Genomic DNA, 21106 nt, shown 5'->3' with positions numbered 1-21106 from the left:
TACAAATTACTCAATTGGGATGACAATCATCGATCCCCCCTCCCATGCTGTCAGACTAATGCTCACTTGCAGGCCGGAACTGAGTCACCGTATGCCGCACAGGGACAGCTGCCATCCGGGGGTCCCCTAGGTGCAAACAAACAAAAACTCCCTGTACTGTGAGATGTCTCGTTATTCTACGGGGACAATGTGAACGCGAGCATTACCACTCAAATTCCTCCCCTCCCACGTGATTTTTGTCCCCGCAAGTTGCAACCCTATTGAACAGGGAGTTGATGGCACATATTGTACGGGAGAGGAGGAGGAGGAAGTGGTGGAGGAGGTTCTTGATCACGTGGGGTAGCGAAGCAGGAGTGAGAAGGAGGAGGGTGGAGGAGGGGATGCGACCTTCTATCGAGCAACGTTGACTTGTGGCTTCTACAGAACAGGAATGGGCGTGGAGCGAGTCGAGGCGTAACGGGCAGCACTTTGGACTTGCAACGGCGGCTCGCCGGATCGATCCGATTTTCTTAGATGGCAGTTCAAGCAATGGGGCGAGTTTCTTAAGCCCCCTATCCACCACCAACCCCCCCGCCCCCATCCTTGACCCTCTGCCTCCGTCTACCCCGGCAGCATGAATGGGTTACATCGCATTTAGTTGCTCGGTGGGGTAAAGTGTGGGTGATTACTCCCATCTCTTCAACGACGCCTGGCCACAGTGGGAAATTCGGCAAAGTATCCCCTTCAGCCAGGGAGGTGGGACGGGTCCTTCGTGGTGGGAATCCTTTCCGTCAGAAGTGTCGTGAGCGAGCAATTTCAGGGCTGCGCTTTTATCCTTTTGCCCGTGTGAGTGTGTTTGTTTTAGCAACAGCAACAAAAACAGCCCCACCAACCCCACCAGCCCCACCACCACCAACCCCACCAGCCCCACCAGCCCCACCACCCACACCAGCCCCACCACCCCCACCAACCCCATTAGCCCCACCAATCCCACCACCCCCACCAACCCCACCACCACCAACCCCACCAACCCCACCAGCCCCACCAGCCCCACCACCCCCACCAACCCCACTAGCCCCACCACCACCAACCCCACCACCACCAACCCCACCAACCCCACTAGCCCCACCACCACCAACGCCACCAGCCCCACCAGCCCCACCACCCCCACCAGCCCCACCACCCCCACCAACCCCACTAGCCCCACCAGCCCCACCAGCCCCACCAGCCCCACCAGCCCCACCAACCCCACTAGCCCCACCAATCCCACCAGCCCCACCAGCCCCACCACCCCCACCAGCCCCACCACCCCCACCAACCCCACTAGCCCCACCAATCCCATCAGCCCCACCAACCCCACTAGCCCCACCAATCCCACCACCACTACCCTCTGCCGTGCCCGCAGGATTTAGTGCGTTCTGGCAAATGCGGCGATGCGTTCTGACCTCGGTTGGTCGCGGTTACATTACACAACATCCAGACTCGGGAACTGCATGCTCGGAATGTTTTTGTTGTTGTTTGCTACGAGTTACAGTGTTAGGTGATGTATGCGGCGTACATGCGGTAAACAAATACAACATCTCGACTTAGTGGAGATGTTTTTTTTCCTTTGCATTGTGGGTCAAATGCCCTCCAAGCATTTAATTTCCTCTTTTGCTCTCAGCAGACAAATGTTCTATATTTATTTCACGGTGTCCATTTATTGCATTCCCACAGCAGAGGCTTGTACCGTTGCGTCTGCATTATTAATGAGCCGTCTACATATTTACACGTGCTGATACAAACACACGCAACAAATTGACCGTAATGTATCTTTTCCAAGCTCCCCTTGGATCGCAGTGATAAACTGCGCGCTATGGAAAGATAGCCAGTGTCAAGCAAATTGCCTAATTTGCCACGCCTGCACTTAACCAGTATTAATGAGTACTAAAGCCTGCACTGCATTCAAACTCCCTCCACAGTCCTCGGCTATGGATAAAGGCGCCGCCCTGCAATTACTTGCTCGAGCCACTGCTGCTGTTGCAATGGTAGCAGTGGCTCTGGGGATCGCCCTCTGGAGGGTACATTGGCCTACTCTTCCACGCTCGACGGACATCTTGTAAGAAGTGGAGTGGGGGGGGGTCACACATTATCCCGCCACACGTAACCTGTCCATGGACCAATTGTGTTGTTTACGCATTTACTGTACAACCTAAACGATCTATTTTACTGGTAGGAACCACCTGGTTCATCATATTTGCGGAATACACCACGCCGCCGTTGACCCTTGCCATTGACCGAGCAACTCAACGTTCCGACCAACTCCCTCCACAGGAATGTGTTTTATTTGACCAGATAAAGCCCAACTGAGCTTCATAGTTATTTTTCAAAAGCAATCTGGCCACAAATGATAATCCAACGGAGTGGCTCGTCGTGTGAAACTGTATAGAGGCCAAATACTTTAAACGCATGTTCCTAAACGTGGAAGCAAAACCCGGAGAACAATCCACGCGACCACGTGGAGAGAGAGAGAGACACCACAGACTCAAAATATACAGCAGGCGTCAGAGCCGGGATCGAACCCACAAGCTCCTTAATACCAGGCGGAGGTAGTTACCATCTCGCCACCGCGGCGCCCTGTAAACATGCGGGTGGACAGAGGCGGGTGAGGGGTGGTGGACTCTAGAAACTTGTCCCCATTGTTTAAAGTTTCAACTGCCACGGCAGGTGGAGGGGGGGGGACAAAATCGAAACGGCGTCCTCTCGATCGCACGTCCCCCGGTGAGTGCTGCTACCAAGCATCGCGTCGCGGCAACGGGAACCTGTCAGAGAAATCAGACTCGTCGTGGGTTTCTTCCTTGCTGGATGAAGGCCTCCCCACCAAAGCCATCGACACTTCTCACGATCCAGCGACACAACAAGACCAGAGCAAAAAACAACAACACATTTTTCAAGTGTTCTTGATAAATGTCTTCCCTAATTTTCGATTTAAAGCGTTCGTGACTGCAGGGATTCATCTTCTTGGTTCTTTCGGTAAAGTCACGTAGAATGGAAATTATAAAAGAATAAAAATAAAACGTCGTGAGAATTATTTTATTATGTTTTATTTTTATTATTTTATTATTTCCATTCTACGTGACTTTACCGAAAGAACCAAGAAAATGTTTTCCCTTTTCTTATTTTAAAGTGGTCAGCACCAAAATGCTCAACCCCAGTCAGAGCAAATGATAGCTACAATGTGGTAATCGTCTTTTCCTCTGCGTGAAGAGCGCTTAATTTACATCCGTTTCCTGACCGCGGCGGTCACAAGGCCAAACAAATTGGGGCTTATCAAAGAGATGAGAATGTTTGCCTCTCCTCCCCCGCCACCGATGTGTTTAGAAATGAAGATTTCTCTACTGTTTGTAGAGAGAGCTCTGGAGGGTTATATATACAGTGTGTACACATATATTTATCATCCCTTATATTCACATATACAGTGTGTATATATATATAGTTTTTGTTATCACGCTTGGATTTGCTTTTGGAGTTCAAAAGTAGCTTTGGCTCAAAGGCCAAGCCGGATCGTTCGAATATAATATTCCACAACGTTGCCAGTCCTTCTCTCTCTTTCTGGTCGACGTCATGTGTAAGGCTCTGTCCCATTCTCTCCCCGTAAGCCCCCCCCCCCTCTGTAGATGTATGCATGTCGAACTTATTTTACACCGCACGTAGCCAACGGTGCTAATCGGAGGTGTCGGGAAGGACAAGAGCGGCGGCAGTGATCGTACGGAGCGGATATCCACTTGTGCGTTTATTGTGAAAATTCCGTCACAGTTCCTATGATCGCTGTTTCATTGCTTTCATGGCTTTATTTTGGTGATTTCGAAAAGTGTATTGGTGTAGCCATGTTTGTTTGTTGTAGTACAGAGTTAGACTGATGGCCTTAATCTAAGTTGTCTTGTGGTTGTTGTTGTTGTTGTTTGACTTGCATCCCACTGGGATTTTTGCACACAGCGTTGGTGTACGGTGCTTTTTCTGCAATATTTTGCTGTCTTTTCGTGGATTTTCTGTTTGCACTTAGTCACATATTCACTTTAAGATGTTTTTTGTTCATGTTTTTGTTTTTTGTTTGTTGCGGTTGCACCCGATTCAAGAGCCGAATGGCTCACAGGGCTATGCCTAATAAATGAACTTGAACTTGAACTTGGTTGAGTGGTGGCGCTAGGCGTAAGCAACCCGCGAGAAAGCTCAGGGCCTCTCAAGCAGCTAAAGGGGCCCTTGATTCATTCAAAATTGAAATCTCATTTTTCGATTGAAACCTCGTTTTCTTTAGAACTGCTTTTGGCATTTGGTTTGTTGTCCCTCCCCCGCACCTCCGATCAGCAAGCCTCGGCTACGTACGGTGCGAAAAAGTTCAACGTTCATTCATACAGTACATGGCAAAATGAGGCGTGGGCAAAACACAAGCTCGGATTCAGACGCTAATAAAGTTAATCAACATTAAAAAGCCGCGTAGAGTGGAAAAAATTAAAATAATAAAATAAAACATAATAAAATAATTCTCACGACGTTTCGGCCACAACGCAAGCAGCCGTCCTCAGGTGAATACCAGGTCTGTCGGGGAGACAGAGTCTGACGTCTGACGCTGTCTCCCCGACAGACCTGTTCTTCACCTGAGGACGGCTGCTTGCGTTGTGGCTGAAACGTCGTGAGAATTATTTTATTATGTTTTATTTTATTATTTTCATTGTTTCCACTCTACGTGACTCTACCGAAAGAACCAAGGAGATGAATCCCTGCAGTCACGAAAGCTTTACATCGAAAAATTAAAAAGCCGGTTGATCTCTATCTTGTTTGCATCTCTATCCTCTCATCTCACTACATCTCTGTAAAGTCTCTACATTTCCCCAATCTCACTCCATCTGCTTCTCTCGTCCACATGTCCCTTCTGTCATCTCGCTTGGATTTTTATACATTTATAAATTCCAGCCCCGCGCCCCGAACCCCCCAACACGATAACACTATTTTTGCCGAGGGCCTCCAATTGGCGGCCGCCACCACCACCACCACTACCACTGGCCGGGTTTATAACGAGAGTCGTGGAACTCACGCTGGGCAACCTCGCAGCTACTCCTCACACCACTCAGCCTGTCCCCTTTGACCGTGCCAGCCCGTGCTGCCCTGTACACCGTCTGTTCGCGACTCAAGTGTGTATGCACCGTGTGCGTTGAACTTCTTTCGCGCCGTACGTAGCCAACCGCGCTAATCGGAGGTGCCGGGGACTCGTGCCCGTTGCTAATAGGTAAAAGTAAATACAAGCAGAGGCCTGTTCCATGTCTGCAGTATAAATATGCTTTAGTCGATCGGATTATTCTTTACTTTAACCTATACATGCATCAACATCACTTTTTTAAAAATCAAAGTCAAGGCCAAAAGGTAAAGGTGCAGCATTCCAAACATTTACGCAGGCTATTGCTGGCAGAAGGTCCACTACTAGAGAGTGCTATTTGAGGGTATATTTGATTTGCTCTCCCTAACTCTCTCTCTTATTTGTCTCTTCCTGGCATCGTCGGCCGAATCGCGTGGACTCTGCCCTCCTCCTTCGAGTCTCTGTCCATTCATTCCTGGCCTGGCCCATCACCTCAACGTCCACTCCACAGGGTGCCGCGGTGGCGAGATGTTAACTACCTCGCCTGGTGTGCAGGAGGTGGTGGGTTCGATTCCGACTGATGCATGTATATTTGGAGTTTGCGTGTTCTCTCTGTGGTCGCGTGGATTTTTCTCCGGGTCCTCCGGTTTTTCCCTCAAAATCTCGAATCAATACTCTTTGGTTCTTTCGGTAAGTCACGTAGGTAGAAATAGAACAAAATAAATCACTTAGACATTACGCATTTAGAGCATTTGGCTGCTATACATTTTCCATTTGGTGATAAGCCGCTTCGTTCAGCTGTCATTTGTGGCCAGGTTGCTTCTGAAAAAGAACTCTAGCGCTCAGTGGGACTTACCTGGTAAAACAAATAAGTTTTGTAATAAGAGCTCCCTTAGAGGGGATTTTGGCCTCCTCTTCCACGGTGGAAGATGTGGGAGTGCCCACACTTGACCTCGCCACACGCGAATTGCAGATCGACTAACTGGTGTAACCCATTCATACGGCTGATTGGAGGCAGGTGGGTGATGGGTGATTTAATAAACTTGAACTTTTGTTTCAACTGCCGCGGCGGGATGTAGAACCGATCCAGCCACTTCTGGGTTGAATATTCAGTATGCTTGCCATGAACACCAAACCTTAAACTATTTAATTTTATTTTACCAGTTAAGGCCCACTGAGCTATACAGCTCTTTTTTCAGAAGCGACCTGGCCACAAATGATAGCCCAACGAAAGTGGCTTATCACGTGGAAATATATTGCAGCCAAATCGTCTAAGCTCGTGACGTTGATTCTAAATGCCGAGGGAAAACCCGGAGGAAATTCACGTGACCACGGGAAGAGAGAGACATGCAAAATCTAAATATGCAGGCGTCATGGTTGGGATCGAACCCACGACCTCCTGTGTACCAGGCGAGGTAGTTAACATCTCCCAGCCACCGTGGCGCACAAACAACTTCTAGTTAGGCTCCCCAATGGGGCCAACCACCACCACCACCACCACAGATCTGCTTTAATTTGTCCCCAAAAAATGTGCAATGTCCTACAAATACAGCAGGTGGGGTATAGCGCACAATCTCCGAGCACAAAACACCTCGAGTATGATGACTCTTGACTCCTCATTCTTTTTTGCTGCTGCTGCTGCTGCTGCACATAAATTGCCCGGTTTCCTTTGGAGCGTTGCCACTTCGCGACCGCCGGGAAGAAACGTGCACCAACGTCTATCCAGCGCCAATATATCACATGTCACCGTGAAGACCCTCTGATGGCTATTTTACACCATTTACGGCCGCCTTGTTTGCGTCACAAAGGACGCGTTGGTGGCGAATTCCTCTGAAGGTGTGTGTGGGGGGGATGCTTTATTTGTTTGTTCTTCCCTTCAAAAACGATACGGTAATGTGTCAGACTGCAAGAGTTAATGGTGATGTTCGTGTTCCAATAAAGCCGTGTTAGATTACTCCCGTGTAATCCCCGCGGAGTGAGAAGAGCCGCAAACCCGCGAAGCTTCGCCCTCCCAACAGCTGTCTTTACCCTTCGCTGAGACGTTGCCTAACGCCACGTGTTATGTGGCGTGTTCCCATTGACAACCACTACTCCCGGGGTTTGATTTTGACTGCAGGAAGGACCATTTTTTTTCTCGTTACCACTCCTGCCAAGAAGGGCATTTGAAGGAGCGGGCGGTATCGTGTTTTTTTGGCCTACTCTTCCACGTCGGCTGGACGTCTTGCATAGAGCTGGGAGTACCCACACTTTACCCCACCACACGACGACGAACGCTTGCCGACTGGTCGACTACTTTGGAGCACCCGTTTGTACGACCGGGTGGTCAGAGGCGCGAGGTTGAACCGGCAAACCTCTGGATTGCAGGTCAAGTGTCCTTTACCCATTACGCGACTGCAACACAACCTGCTTAAACTATACAAATAATAGTAACAGTGAAAATAATACAAAATGTCATCGTTTTTAATAGCTTTATCAATCGGGTGCTGGATTGAAGGCTTCCCAACGCTGTTGGTCACGTGGATCGTTTGACCGTGCTTCCACCACGCTGATCAGCGCAGGTTGGTGAAGTAGATTGGGAGGCTCAGACCCAGTTCAGACATCGCTCGCCACTGATGCTAGCCTGGTGGCCATGAATAAAACTTATCTTGCAGAGTTCATAGCACTGTTGCGCTGACCCACCGCACCAACAGTCTAAACATGCTAATCGCACCTCCGATTAGCACGGTTGGCTACGTACGGCGCGAGAGAATTCAACGCTACACACACACGCGCACGTGGAACATCTCTCTCATTGACGGTGTGGTTTTCACTCCAGGTGCTGGGGAGCTTCCTCAAGAGCAGAATGGTCTCTGAGGAAGCTCCCAGCACGCGGAGTAAGACGTTGGACGCGGCACCCAGCGACGTTCGGCCCAACCGACCGCGAAAACAAACACACGGTTGCAACCATCGTTTTTCAGCCGTTCAAAAGAAGAGCGTTTTTATTTTGGTCACCTCAACGAACCGAAACAAACAAAACAACGCGCACAGCTGGCACATGTTGTTGAGAGTGGGAGCCTCACATCCAGAAAGGTCGTAAGTTCAGATCCTGGTTGGGGGTTCGGCTCAACCCATCGATCAACTCCTAGGTGGGCTGGTAAAATAAATACCACTTTGTGGGAAGTCAAATCATCTCCCTGCTCAGATGAGCACCGGGCGGGTTTGGCACGGTCATCTCTGTTGGGGGGCCCTCGAGCCATACCATAGCCTGCCATCACTTCCTTTACGAGCGATCTTCTGACATTCTCAAACACCCACGTGGTTTCGGCGCCTCGGGATGCCACTGTGCACGTGGAGGCACGGTGTAAATAATGCAAAGGTGGCATGCGCAATGTTAGTAGACGAGCGGCGTTAAGGCCACCCAGCCACGGTGGGTGCCACCCAAGCGGTCGTGTGAACAGGGAGACACTTTGACATTCTCGTTGTTGCGTTTTTAAATCATTTATATTAAGTTAACTTGCTTGCTTGCGCGATTACGACTGTGCAAATCTTTCGATCGTTTTTGAACCCACTTCCCGTGATCCAATCGAGCCGACATTTTCCACACAGACTCGTTGTGCGTGACAATTAATTTAAGTGAAATTTTTTCCCCAAAATTTTACACTTTTAAGGAATTTGTTTTTATTACATTTAATTACCAATTGCTCAATGGTGGCAGGCAATCATCTGACCCATAGGTGGCAGCCATCTCAAGCCAGAGGACGAGAGGACTCTAGCCGCCACGCCTATAAAGGACTTATAGTGAAAAACTTTGTTTTTACGGGTTAATTTTTTGTCACTTAAAACAGCAAAGTCGAGCGATGCCACGACACTTCATTGCGTCTCGTAGTCACCGCACGAGGAAACGTGAACGTCACGCGGCGCTCGTGTCGATGGCGAAGGGAGTTTGGCCGGTGAAGGAAGTCCATTGCGTGCGTTTCCATTAGGAAGTGGGAGAAATAACTTCGAGATTATTCTCATCAAAACTTCCCCTGTTTTTAATGTTATTATTTAAACAAGTTGAGCAACTTATCATTTCCCACGGTGGAATTCCGTCTCTGTAGCAGCCACTTACAGGCAATCGTCTGTTCTGATGTATGCGTTGCTTTTCACGGAAGCATTCTCATCGTAACACATTACAGCAAATTATTCATTAGGGATTCCGCATAACTGTACCGGAAATCATCGCCCCACCCTCAACAGGCAGACGAATGCCCGCTTGCAGACCCCACGTGCTCGGTCGTCTTCTTGTGCCGCACGGGGATAACGGGGGGGGGGGGGGGGGCTCAACTACCTATTTCAATGGCGGGGGGGGGGGTAGGCGTTTACCCTGGTTCTGTTTATTATTTCCTGCTTTCCATACGCACGCATTGTGATCTACGGATGAAATGCGCCTCGCAAAATGTGAATTGTTACGTCGTTATCATCATAATGACCTTTTAACCGCTTGTCCAAATAACCTTTCTGTACAAGTCACATTGTTTTTTTTTTAAACGAGCTCTATTATGAATCCCTTCCGCACCGATTCGTAGACAACGCCGCGCATCGGCAAAGGGAGAAAAAAAACCCCACCCCGTAAAAAAACGTCCCCGTCCGTCGTTCTCTCGCGCACAGGGAATGGCATCGGTGGTGAGCTCGCTGGTCATCGTCAGCCCGTCGTCGCAGTACCTCGAGCGAAGGGCCATCAGCGGCATCAGCCTGATGCCCTCTCCCAAGCAGGCAGGGTCCTCCTGGCAGGCAGGCGACCGCAGCGACGCCAACAACAACGACGACGACGACAACAACAACAACAAGGGGACATTGGGCGCCACCTGCGACAACAATGGCGCCGACACCCAGGTGTGCCTATCCAGCGCCGGTACCAGGAACGATTTGCAAACGCGACGGTGCTGATTGTTACTGGCCGCTTTGGCAGGTTTTTGAACGTGCGTAGAACCTCTTTGGGAGCCGTGCTTGGCCAACCGCGCTATTTGGAGGTGCGGAGGAAGGAGAGAAAACTAAACACGAAAATCGGTTCTTGAAAACAATTAAATAGAGGTGGAAGCACCCACACTTTACCCCACCACTCACGATCCTGCCAATTAACTTGACCGTGATGTAGCCATCTAAACTGCTCCGTGGACAGATCAGGTGTGGGTGGTGAGGAAGGATTGAAAAAAAAGTTCCATTTGTTTTTTACCTCCGCGCCGGGAGATGGAATCGAATTGGCGACCTCTGGAGTGCAAGTCCAATGTGGATGTTGAACTTATTTCGCACCGTACGTAGCCGACCATGCTAATCGGAGGTGCGGGGTAGGACAACAAACGAAAGAAAAAAAGCATTTAAAGAGAAATGAGTTTAAAATCTAGACGATTTAAAAGCGCATAGCTCCAGTGGCTTCCTAATATCGGAATGAAGAACGTTCCAGACGGTCGCGGAAGCAACCGCAACAGTGCTGGTTGTTACTGGCCGCTTGGCCATTTACGTCTGTACGAATAGCTTCTTTCGCGCCATACGTAGTCAACCGTGCTTTTGGGGCCCCTGTTGAACCGGTGCTCGGCAACTGTGGAACAACAACAAATTTGAAATTCGTTTTTGGGGGGGGGGGCCCACATTTCGGTTTGAAAAAAAGTACTCGTGAGTTTAAAGAAGAGATGTAGACGCGAGATAGAGAGATGTTTAGTGAGATGAGAGAAGAGATATCGGCGAGAGCCGCGGACGTGGTGGGATAAAGGAGATGCAGACAAAAATATAGATGCGTAAGATGATAGAAGAGAGGATGCAGACAAGATAGGGACGAGAGAGATTACAATATATACGTAAAATATTTATTAGTGTTCGATTTTGACCTGATAACTTGCGCGTGTTGTTGACTGTTTGTCAGGAATCTTTTCCTTCCTCTCGAGCTACTTGGGGGGGCCCCATGCTTCTTGGTTCTTTCGGTAAAGTCACATAGAAGCACGGCGCGTGGCGCTGTGCCGCTACTCACGAGGCAGAGGCAGATTTACAGATGTTACAGATATAGCAACACAGACAAAACTTTAATCGAGAAGATGGATTCAGATTGAGCAATCATCGCAAGGACGTGATAAACCACGTCAAGTTTTGACTGCTGTGATTTTCACTCACCCACCCACCCGTGCTGTTTTCGTTGACTAATTAAAGCTCATGGACATGCTGATTTCTCCAGCCCCCACCCGTCCCTGCACCCCACAAACCCTGCCCCCTCTCCCCCCCCCCCGTGAACTCCTGCAGCCACGACTCTACAAACCTCCCCCCCCCCGTCCCGTGCCTATATAAAGCCACAACAGCAGATTATTCTTTCTCACCTGATGACGGACGCTCATGTTGCGACCGAAACGTCGTGTTCTTTTATTATCTTTTCTTCTACCTACGTTACTTTCCCGAAAGAACAAGAGTATGGATTCCTGCAGTCACGAAAGCTTCAAATCAAGATTGATATTATTTTCTATTTTTACCCCCCCCAACTCTGCGTTGCTTGCCGTTTTTCAGCAGCGGCAGCAGCAGCAGCAGCAGTCGGGAACGTGTGATGGCGAGGCGTCCTCCCCAAGGCTCGACGAACAAGAACGCGTTGAGAATGTGCCGGGGAACGACGCAGGTATTGCCGCCGCGTGGAATGGTCAGCAGCTCCGGCACGTGACGTTCCGTGCATCGCGCGATCCCGCCGTGTCCATAGAGTTGCACGCCCAGCTGCAGTGGCTTTCCGGTTTTTACGAACGAATACGTCGTGAGAAGGTCGCACTCATTACACACGCCAAGTGATTGCCACAAATGAACCACAACACCTCGCTGATCTCGCCAAGGAGCCTAAACCATCACGAGAACTCCGCTCCTCCTCGCAGCAGCGGCTTTTGGCTGCTGGCCATCGAACAAAGATGGTTAACCGCATTGCCCGTGCTTTAAGATGCGCTTCTGTGGCCGTCTGGAATGCTCTTCTGTCCGATCTTAGGAAGCCGCTGGAGCTATGCACTTTAAATCTAGATTTTAAACTCATTTATTCAGAACTGGTTTTTGTGTTTCATTTTTTGTCCTTCCCCCACACCTCCAATTAGCATGGTTGGCGACATACGGTGCGAAAGAAGTTCAACATACAACATACACACTGATCTTGCAATTGAATTAAATGGCAGTTGAAACAAATGGCTAGTTTAATAGTAGGTTTTTACCCTTTTAACTGGTACAAAACTGACACCAGTTAAAAGGGTAAAAACCTACTATTATATTTTGCCACTGGTAAAAGAGATCTCATAGTGTAAATGGCTAGTTTATTCAATGCCACCCCCACCCCACCCCCCTTCCGCAAGTCGTGAGTGGTGGGGGTCGTTAGTGGTGGGGTAAAGTGTGGGTACTCCCATCCTATATTTCATTCCCTTAGAACTACTGTTTGTCTTCAGTTTCTTGTCCTTCCCCCGCACCTCTGATTAGCATGGTTGGCTGCGTGCGGTGCCGAAAGAAGTTCAACGTACACACGTACATCCCGCCAGACCCATCTGGCATGCGTTGGAAGAGTAGGCCAAAGTACCCACCAGAGCTCCCCCTGTAGTGGAGGCGAGTCGGCCGGCAGTACAGCAAAGCAAGCAATGCCGCGGTGAGCCGGGCTGCATCTCCACCCCCTCCCCGCCCGCGTGTGCTGACAGCGCGAGAAAATGTTTAAATGTAATTGGCAAATTAAATCATTGGCGAGTTTCACCGGCTTTTTTTTCCCTTCAGCGCGACTCAAATTGCCACCGACACGCGTAACGAACACAAAATAATGTTGGATGCGCGTATATATATCTTTTTACCTCTCTGCCAATTACCAGTTGGCGATGTCTCGCGATTTAATAACAACCTTTCCCGCATCTATGCTTTTTCCCCATCGCTCTGTGAAACACTGATGTTTCACCACAATAACTTGTGGCTTGCTATAAGCTATATTTACCCAGGGCATTGACAATACTCGTACAGTAATAGTAATGCCAATTAATTTGCAGAGGAAAGTTTCATTGAGACTTTTTTTATTTGTTCAGGAGGGCCCTGCTACATTGGGATGTTTGGCCAATTCTACTAACGGGTGTTTATTTTTTGTCTGATTAGTTTGTCCCGCACCTCCGATTAGCACGGTCGGCGACATACGGGGCGAAATAAGTTCAACATGCAATACATATACGAATACCCAAGGGGATGATGCTCAACACTGCCATCTGCTGTTTACCTCGACAGTCAAAGCCTCACAACACCTGGAAAGCCCTGGTGTTTGCCCATCCAAGTAATAACCAGCCTCAAGCCTGCTCAGCTTCCGAGATCCGACGAGTTCGGATGCATTCATGGCACTTTGCGAGTAAACAAACGTCAATGAACCGATCACAGCTAAAGAGACAATCCCCATGGGTATACTGCATTGACACTCCTGTCATGAAAATCAAACTGGAATGCAAACAATGTATATTTATAGTATTAACACGTAGGCTTTCGCGACCAATATCATCCAAAATGGAGGTTTTGATGGGTTAGATCGCGTACATCTATAAATGTGTCGTAAAACCCGCCACCACCCGACAGCCAACTAGTAAGGGTTGTCACGTAAACAGAACATGCTAATTCGTCACTAGTACAGCACTAGTGTGTAGTGTATAGTGTAGTGTATAGTGTAGTGTACTAGTACAGCACACCGGTGTGTTGGAAAGCCAAGCCACGACATTTACAATCTGAGTACGACGCTTTGCCAGTAATGACAACCAGCTTCATCAGGCGACAGTCAGATTACTAGTTGGCTGTTTCGGGTGGTGGCGGGTTTAATGACGCATTTATATATATTTACGTGATCTAACCCAACAAACCTCTTCATGTATTTTATGGTACTTTGAATGCGGGATGCTGCCGTGTGTGTCGTCGTCAGTACACTGGACTTGCGATCTAGATGGCGGTTCTGGTCGTTTGCCTGGCGCGGCCGGTGAAACGCTGGCGCAAGTTTCTATAACTCCCCCCACCTTCCCCTTCAACCTCAGTTCTGTCCACCCAGGTCACATCTGATGTTTGGTGGGGTTAAATTGTGGGCACTCTCCCACCTCTTCCGAAATATCTGCCCACCGGGGGTGGGGGGGAGGGGGAAGAGTAGGCCAAACATCCGAGGAGGCCCCCCACCCGCCCTTGCCGGCAGTCGCGCGGACCAGCGATTGCAGGGCCGCGCTTATCCACCCCCTCGAACCGTCGATCTCGCGCGGCTTTGATTGGCGAACGAGGGCGGCTAAGCAATGCGCGGCAAGCTTAGCAGGGGGGGCCCTTTCAGGGCTCCGCAGATTGCTCGCAGACTTTCCTCCCCCATCACGCCACGTGAGACTCCGCGTTGCGTTGCCTGTCGCCGTGAGGTTTTACTTACTGGGGGAGAGGCTGTTTTTCCGAGAAAAAATATTTATATCGCCCAAGCCGGGCCCTCGGGGGGACTCATCAGAAGTCGTCTGTCACCACCTCCCACTGGAAGGTTCGAATACTTGCGAGCTCGCCACTGAGCGATTGCGTCGGCCGTCGCCACTGTGTTAGCTGCGCCTCGCACGTAACTCCGGCGGGCGGGACATCCTTCCGCACTACTTTGCTGACTGTGCATGGACCCGTTGTTGGAATCGTTATTTAGACTGGAGGAATCCGATGAGCTACAAAGCTTTTTTTCACAGATGTCCATTATGCGTTACCGTGGAGCAATATGGGTAATAGCATATGTGTGCCTCCACGTAATAATTAAAAAAATATTTTTAGTCTTTCAGCCTTTTGGCCTTTCCAATGGATGACGTACAATTTTTATAAATGTGTTCCTCTCCAAACTCCGTCACCTATGACCCCTCTCTCTGCAACAGATGGACACAACGAGACACAGGCAAAGCCGGTGGCGGCAGTGGCATCAGCATCAGTGGCAGCACCGTCGACAGCGGCGGCACCAGCGGCACCGGCGGCCGCGAGCTCCGACCTCCAAGCTCCATCGCCTCCATCTCCCGGCACCAGCTACACGGTGCAGAAGAAGATCACTCTGCGTTCCGCGCACGGCGCGCCGCGGGTCCAGCCCGGCGCGCGCTGCAGCTCCGAGTCCGTGACGCTCTTCCTGCGCAGCGGCAGCGGCGCCGGCGCGAGCGTCGCCGGAGCCGCTGCCGTCGCCGCCGTCGTCACCGGGACGCCTCAGGCAGAGCGTCACGACGTGGAGCCGCTCCCCGCCAGCGCCGCGTCGCGCAGCTGGAGCGGAGGCCGGAGAGACGGTGAGCGGCACGGCGGCGTCGCGGGCAAGAAGGATGACGGCGGTAGTGGTGGCGACGACGACGACGACGCCGCCGGGCGACGGGAAGAGGATGGACGCACGACGGTGGCAGCTGCGGCGCGGTGCAACGCCGCCGCAAGAGACGGCGGCGGTCGCGTGCGGGCAGGAGGAGTCGCGGTCGGGCAGGGAGATCGCGTGGGCCACGCGGAGACCGCCCCGGCGCGCGTGTGGGAGGGTGACGGGCGGTCGGCCGATGGCGCAGAGGCAGCCGCCGGCTCGCTGCCGGGCCACGCGGGCGACACCGCGGGTACACCGGGTGACGGTGTTGCCGCGTGCGCGAGGGCAACAGTCGGGACTGGCGACGAGAGCGACGCCGCCGGTGTGCCAGAGCGCGACGTGGCAAAAAGCGCCGCCTGTTGTGCGGAAGCTGCAAGAGAAGCCACTGTTTTCGCGAAATCGGACACGTTTAACGACAACCGCAACAACAACAACAGCAGCGGTAGCAGCAGCAGCATCTATTTTTCATCAGAAATATCTCACATCGGGCACCAATATCATCCTCCAATGCCTTTTTCGGGGACGGTTCTATCAAGGGACAACAAAACGGACCACGTTCCAAGCCTTAATCATTCCAGATCCGCTGCCAGGATAACACTAAGTTCCTGTCATGCCACTAGCGCCGTTACCACGATGTTCGGAGCGCAAACCGTCAGCACCTGCGCGCACAATTTCCAGACCCCCCAGGAACGAGACTGCCGAGATTTCGTTGCCCAATTTGAGCGTCTCTGCAGGAGTCTTGAGGGGCAGCCAACGGCAGAGGAGCGGTCAACCGAGAGCGCCGGCAGACCCGCTCTCACCGCGGTGCAAAACTCCTCCGAGACGCGGCCTGCTGCGCTTTCCCCGGACGGAAAATATGCAATCGGTGGAATGCTTCCTCCCGATTCGCCATCTGCGCGCATTCCCAATGACGCTGGGCTGGCCCACGGTGCCAGCACGTGGCCTTTGGCCAGCAGCGAAAGTCGCTGTCACGAAGTCGCGGCGAACGGCGAAGAGCGACGGGCGCCGAGCGACGGCCACGACGCGGGTCCGCCGTCGCCGACGCACCGCGACGATTTCCAACATTCAAAGCCGGCGGAGCCGGCGAATGATGCCGAGCCCTCGGAGGGTGAGGAGGCGCGCACGCGTACGCCTTCTGGCGAGCGTACAATCACCGTCGGAGAAAGCCAAGGGGGCAAATGCACGCTGACAGACACGGCTACGCCTAATGAATTCCCTCTTACAAAAGGTCACGAAAGGTCACCGCCGGCGGAGCATCTCCTCTCCCCGTTGCCAGATCCCACCGCCCCAGAAGCGAAACGGCAACGCGCGGACAGAACGGAGCTCGCTCAGGCAAGCTCCGTGGACGTTGGCGAGCCACCCTTGTGCGGCCCGCAGTACCGGGGCGAGGAGAGGGACGACGAGGAAGCATCCCCGGGTCGACGGCAATCCGAGCTGACGGCGCCATCTACGGCGACGAGGGGTCGCGACGAGGTGCTCGCGAGCGCGACCCCTCCGGCTGGCGGGCGGCCGTCTCGTGAGACAGTCGAGGAAGGTCTCGAAAGTCTGCCTGCGGAGAAGGACCGGTTGAGTGGTGGACGCGGGGCGGGGGAGCTGGCAGAACGGCTCAGGGTTGCCTTTGCGGAGAAGGAACGGTTGAAAGGTGGACGTAATGCCGAGGAGACGAAGGAAAGGATAAAAATTCCCTTCACAGAGAAGCAATGGGGGAGAGTTGAACACGAGGCTGAGGAGTCGGAGGAAAAGCTCCAATTTCGCGTTGCACAGGAGGATTGGTTCAAGGGTGGACACAGCTCTGAGGAGCGAGAGAAAAGGACGGAGAAGGACGCGTTGACTGGTGGACATTGGACCGTGGTGGAGTCACATCATGAAAGCAGCAGCAGCAGCCACAGCAGCAGGAGCATAACCGTCGAGGCTGAACGATCGGCTCGACTGGACGTGTGGGGGAATGACGCAGAGCCCCAGGGAGATGGCGGAGACAAGCGCAGAGACAAGGAGGCGCTCTGGGACCTGGTGGGTAGCAAAGCCGGCAGAGGAATGTTCTCACGTGATCCGTGCGTGTGTGTTTGCCGTTCACTGGAACAGAGATTTAACATACTGTGGCTCTTTAAAAAATTAAAAAAGGTCTATTTTTGTAAATTGTCCACAATTTTATCTCCGAATGTGCTATCGGCATCTTGTCACGAAGGGTCGATTTTGGTCTCTTGCAGAGCAGCGCGACCCTTCGTGTTAGACAATGGTCCGTGGAAGTGGATATCACAGAGCTACCTCTGAGGTCCCTTCAGGTTGACCTCTGGATCTACACAGTAGAGGGTTGCACTTTCCCACCCGCTCTGCATTATGAGAGTAGTGTCCGTCGCATTGCCGCCTCACCCAATATTGCAATTCTCAGAGCTCGGATTTAGCCAAAGAAAGTTGCGGAGACGCAGGCTACCGACCCCTGATCCAACGTACATCGATTTGTTCGCCGCTAATGATACAGTACGAGTCACGCTGCTTCGCCACTCGCGACGTTTATTCTCTCCGTGCTCTACCGCCCCCGCCACCGCCCCGACGCAGCTCCATCGAACCGGCGACGTGAACGAGCGCAGGAGGATCCGTGCCGCCATGCGGGACGTGGGCCGGGAATCGCGAGGTGAGTTTACCGAACGCCAGGGCCACGCTGAGGAGGGTCACGGAAGAGTGTGCGTGCTTATTTTGTTGGTAAAGCTATGGTGGTGAGAGGTTATTTACCTTGCCTGGTATGAAAGAGGTTGTGGGTTCCATCCCGACCCTTACGCCTGTAGATTTGGGTGCTGCACATCTCTCTCCTTCTCTCTCCCCGTGGTTGCGTGGATTTTTTCTCCGGGTCGTCCGTTTTTTCCCCTCCACATTTACAATCACCGTGCGTTGGGAGTATTTTGCTGATGTAAATTTCGACATAAGCCACTTCGTTGAGCTATCATTTGTGGCAAGGTCATTTCTGAAAAAGAGCTACGTAGTTCAGTGGTCCTTACCTGGTAACATAAAAAAAATGTTCCCAAGCAGGGCTGTGAATAATTTAAAAGTGAATCTGAAAACAAGGTCTGCAAAAAGGCTTTCGTGACTGTTGATTAATGTTTTATTCATTGTTCCGTACAATTATTCAGGACCTTGCGCTGACAAATCCAATTCCGAAATTAAAGCGTTTAAATTGGGAGGAGAAATAACAAAGCTCCCCATTATTACATTTCCGCTGCAGACTATTATTTTTATCCCCGGTTCAATCAGTGAAGCCTACCAACTCTTTATCTATTACACAGTCAATATTTCTTACAACCTTGCTCAATTCAAGGGACGCGTTAACTCCGATCAGCGACTGCGTTGATAGTGCTGATTGCCGCTGGCTTCTTGCCGTTTTGCTACCGTACATGGGGCCTGTGCTCAGCGATGTGAATAATAATAATAAAATAAAATCTTCACTTTTGACGCTGATGACATTTCATGAAAATGCCACGCAACTCGCGCCATTTTGAGGCGACAAACCACGCTTAATTTCAGGCTTATTATTGCCGCATGGACCGCTGTTAATGGACTTTTTTTTAGTCATCGCCTTCGTCTAATTAAGGAAAACCTTTGAAAATGTATATTCTCAGGTTTTTTTCGGTAAAGTCACGTAGGTAAAAACATTTAAATTAATGAAAGTAAAATAAAACAAAACAAAAATAAAAAAAAATAGTGAATTTTATTTTTATTATTATTTTTATTTTTATTATTATTTTTATTATTTTTGTTTTGTTTTTTATTTTATTTTACTTTCATTAATTTTAATGTTTTTACCTACGTGACTTTACCGAAAAAACCTGACAATATGAATCATTGCAGTCACGAAAGCTTCAAATCTAGAATTTGAAAATGTAAACGAGACTCAGGCCTTGGATCCATTCGGTCGTTATCTCAGCCGACGACGGCAGTCAAACATTCAGTCCGGTATTCGTTATTAAATGTTGGCGTGAGGGGCGTGAAATTCTGCGCGCCCTTTATTTTTCACGTCGCCCAAATATAGCTGAACAACAACATTTTTTTTTTTACATCTTCCTCAGTGCACTGCTGTCTCTCATAAATTAAGTAAATTATCTTAGTTTGCATCTTTAGTCACACTTATTCATAGCGTATCGTCATTGTCGGTCACGTTGTCGTCGTTTGTGGGCAGTCATCGTGTTAAATAATTTCATCCACTCACAATCGTTGATTCAAATACAAGAAAACTCGTCACTGGTTTCCCTCACGAAATCAAACAACCGGGTGCCAAGAAATGTTAAGACGTCGTCGTGTTGTCCCATCAGCCACGCGGTCCCCAGCGACCGACAAGCGAGCAACGGAAGAGCGACGCGACCGAGGAGACAAGCTCTCGCTCGCCCACTTGGCAAGCTCCTTGGGCACCCCTCTCTCTGGACTGGCGCGGTCGGCCAGCGCACTGGCCTGGCGCGGCGGTGTCGGCACTCACCTGGGGAGTCCGATGGCCGACATCGGCCCCCTCCATCGCCGTCCCTGCCTTAGCGCCGTGCACGAAACGCCCCGAAGCCTTGGGCAGGCCCGGACAAGAAGCCTAAGAGGTAGCAGCAGTGTTGGGGTGACCGCGCACGGCATATTGGGGAACGACATGGTCACCTCCATCAAGGAAATCTAAACAGGTGGTTCTCAACCCTCGGGGTCTTCCAGGCGGGCGCAGGCTGTGGCGTGGGTACCGTGCAGAATACATTTTGAATGAGCACAAACCCACTGGACAATCACCTCTACGGGAAGGACCCGGCATCGCTGAAACCGTGGCTGTCGCTCGGCAAACATAAACTATGCTCCTTTCGTTTGGAGATATAAAAGGGCAACAAAGATATTGCTAAATGCGCACCCCTCGGGACTTGGCCTACACGGCGCACCACAGAGGCGTGCCTTCGCTGGCGCCGTGTGTTTGTAACGTGGTTTTCACGCCGAGACTGACAAGATGTCAATAACCGAACTGATTAACTTCAGTCTCATCGGTTTGAGTAGAGCTCTTAAGAGGGTCTTCAAACAAAAGGTGGCCAGGTGCCAGAACCGCTGAGATGCTCGGTTTGAATTGTGGCGAGATGTTAACTACCTCAGCTGGTATGCAGGAGGTCGTGGGTTCGATCCCAACCATGACGCCTGCATATTTAGATTTTGCATGTCTCTCTCTTCCCGTGGTCGCGTGAATTTTCTCCGGGTTCTCCGGTGTTTTCCTATAATTTGGCTGCTATAGATTTCCACATGATAAGCCACTTCGTGTGAGCTATCGTTTGTGGGCAGGTCGCTTCTGAAAAAGAGCTACATAGCTCAGTGGGCCTTACCTGGTAAAATAAAAAGTTTAGAGCTGATTTTATGGAATTCAGCATCATTTTTCAAATTGGCAGAAACCAATGCACTATGAAGCTCTTTTTCACCGATGTTCAGTTTGGGCGGATCTCAGGCGCCTGTGATTAAACCGGCTTCTCAAGCGTAGCCAGTTGATGTTGTTGGCTTGCTCATCAATGACTTTACAAAGCGTCGTGGTAAATTGGTTCATCGCTCAATGTGGCTACATTTAAGTAGAAAGACATGAATTAGATTTGAGTGTCACGTGACAAAACATTTCTGTCTGCGACAGTGTGCGCGGGAAAGTGGGCTACCTAGCGTGTCAATAGAAAAGGGACATCGGAAGGTTTTTGAGATGTAGTTCTGTGATGTCTCCTTCATCGCGCCTTTCTCTAGCA

General features: G+C 50.8%; 1 protein-coding gene across 2 annotated transcripts in view; it reads left to right on the top strand.

The window, feature by feature from the left end:
- LOC144945283 (smoothelin-like) overlaps positions 1–21106 on the top strand; it is a 130665-nt gene that overhangs the window by 26525 nt on the left and 83034 nt on the right. For both annotated transcript variants that reach the window (XM_078873679.1, XM_078873680.1), the window contains exons 2-6: positions 9719–9943; positions 11597–11702; positions 14935–17393; positions 17940–18015; positions 19685–19954. In XM_078873679.1, coding sequence (XP_078729805.1) covers positions 9722–9943; positions 11597–11702; positions 14935–17393; positions 17940–18015; positions 19685–19954 — 3133 coding nt within the window. In that variant the 5' untranslated portion in view covers positions 9719–9721. The remainder of the gene's footprint in view (positions 1–9718; positions 9944–11596; positions 11703–14934; positions 17394–17939; positions 18016–19684; positions 19955–21106) is intronic.

Source organism: Lampetra fluviatilis, chromosome 37 (genome assembly GCF_964198595.1).
Source record: "Lampetra fluviatilis chromosome 37, kcLamFluv1.1, whole genome shotgun sequence".
Lineage (NCBI taxonomy): Eukaryota > Metazoa > Chordata > Hyperoartia > Petromyzontiformes > Petromyzontidae > Lampetra > Lampetra fluviatilis.
Note: the sequence above shows the minus strand (reverse complement) of the source record. Positions and strands in the feature narration are given on the sequence as shown.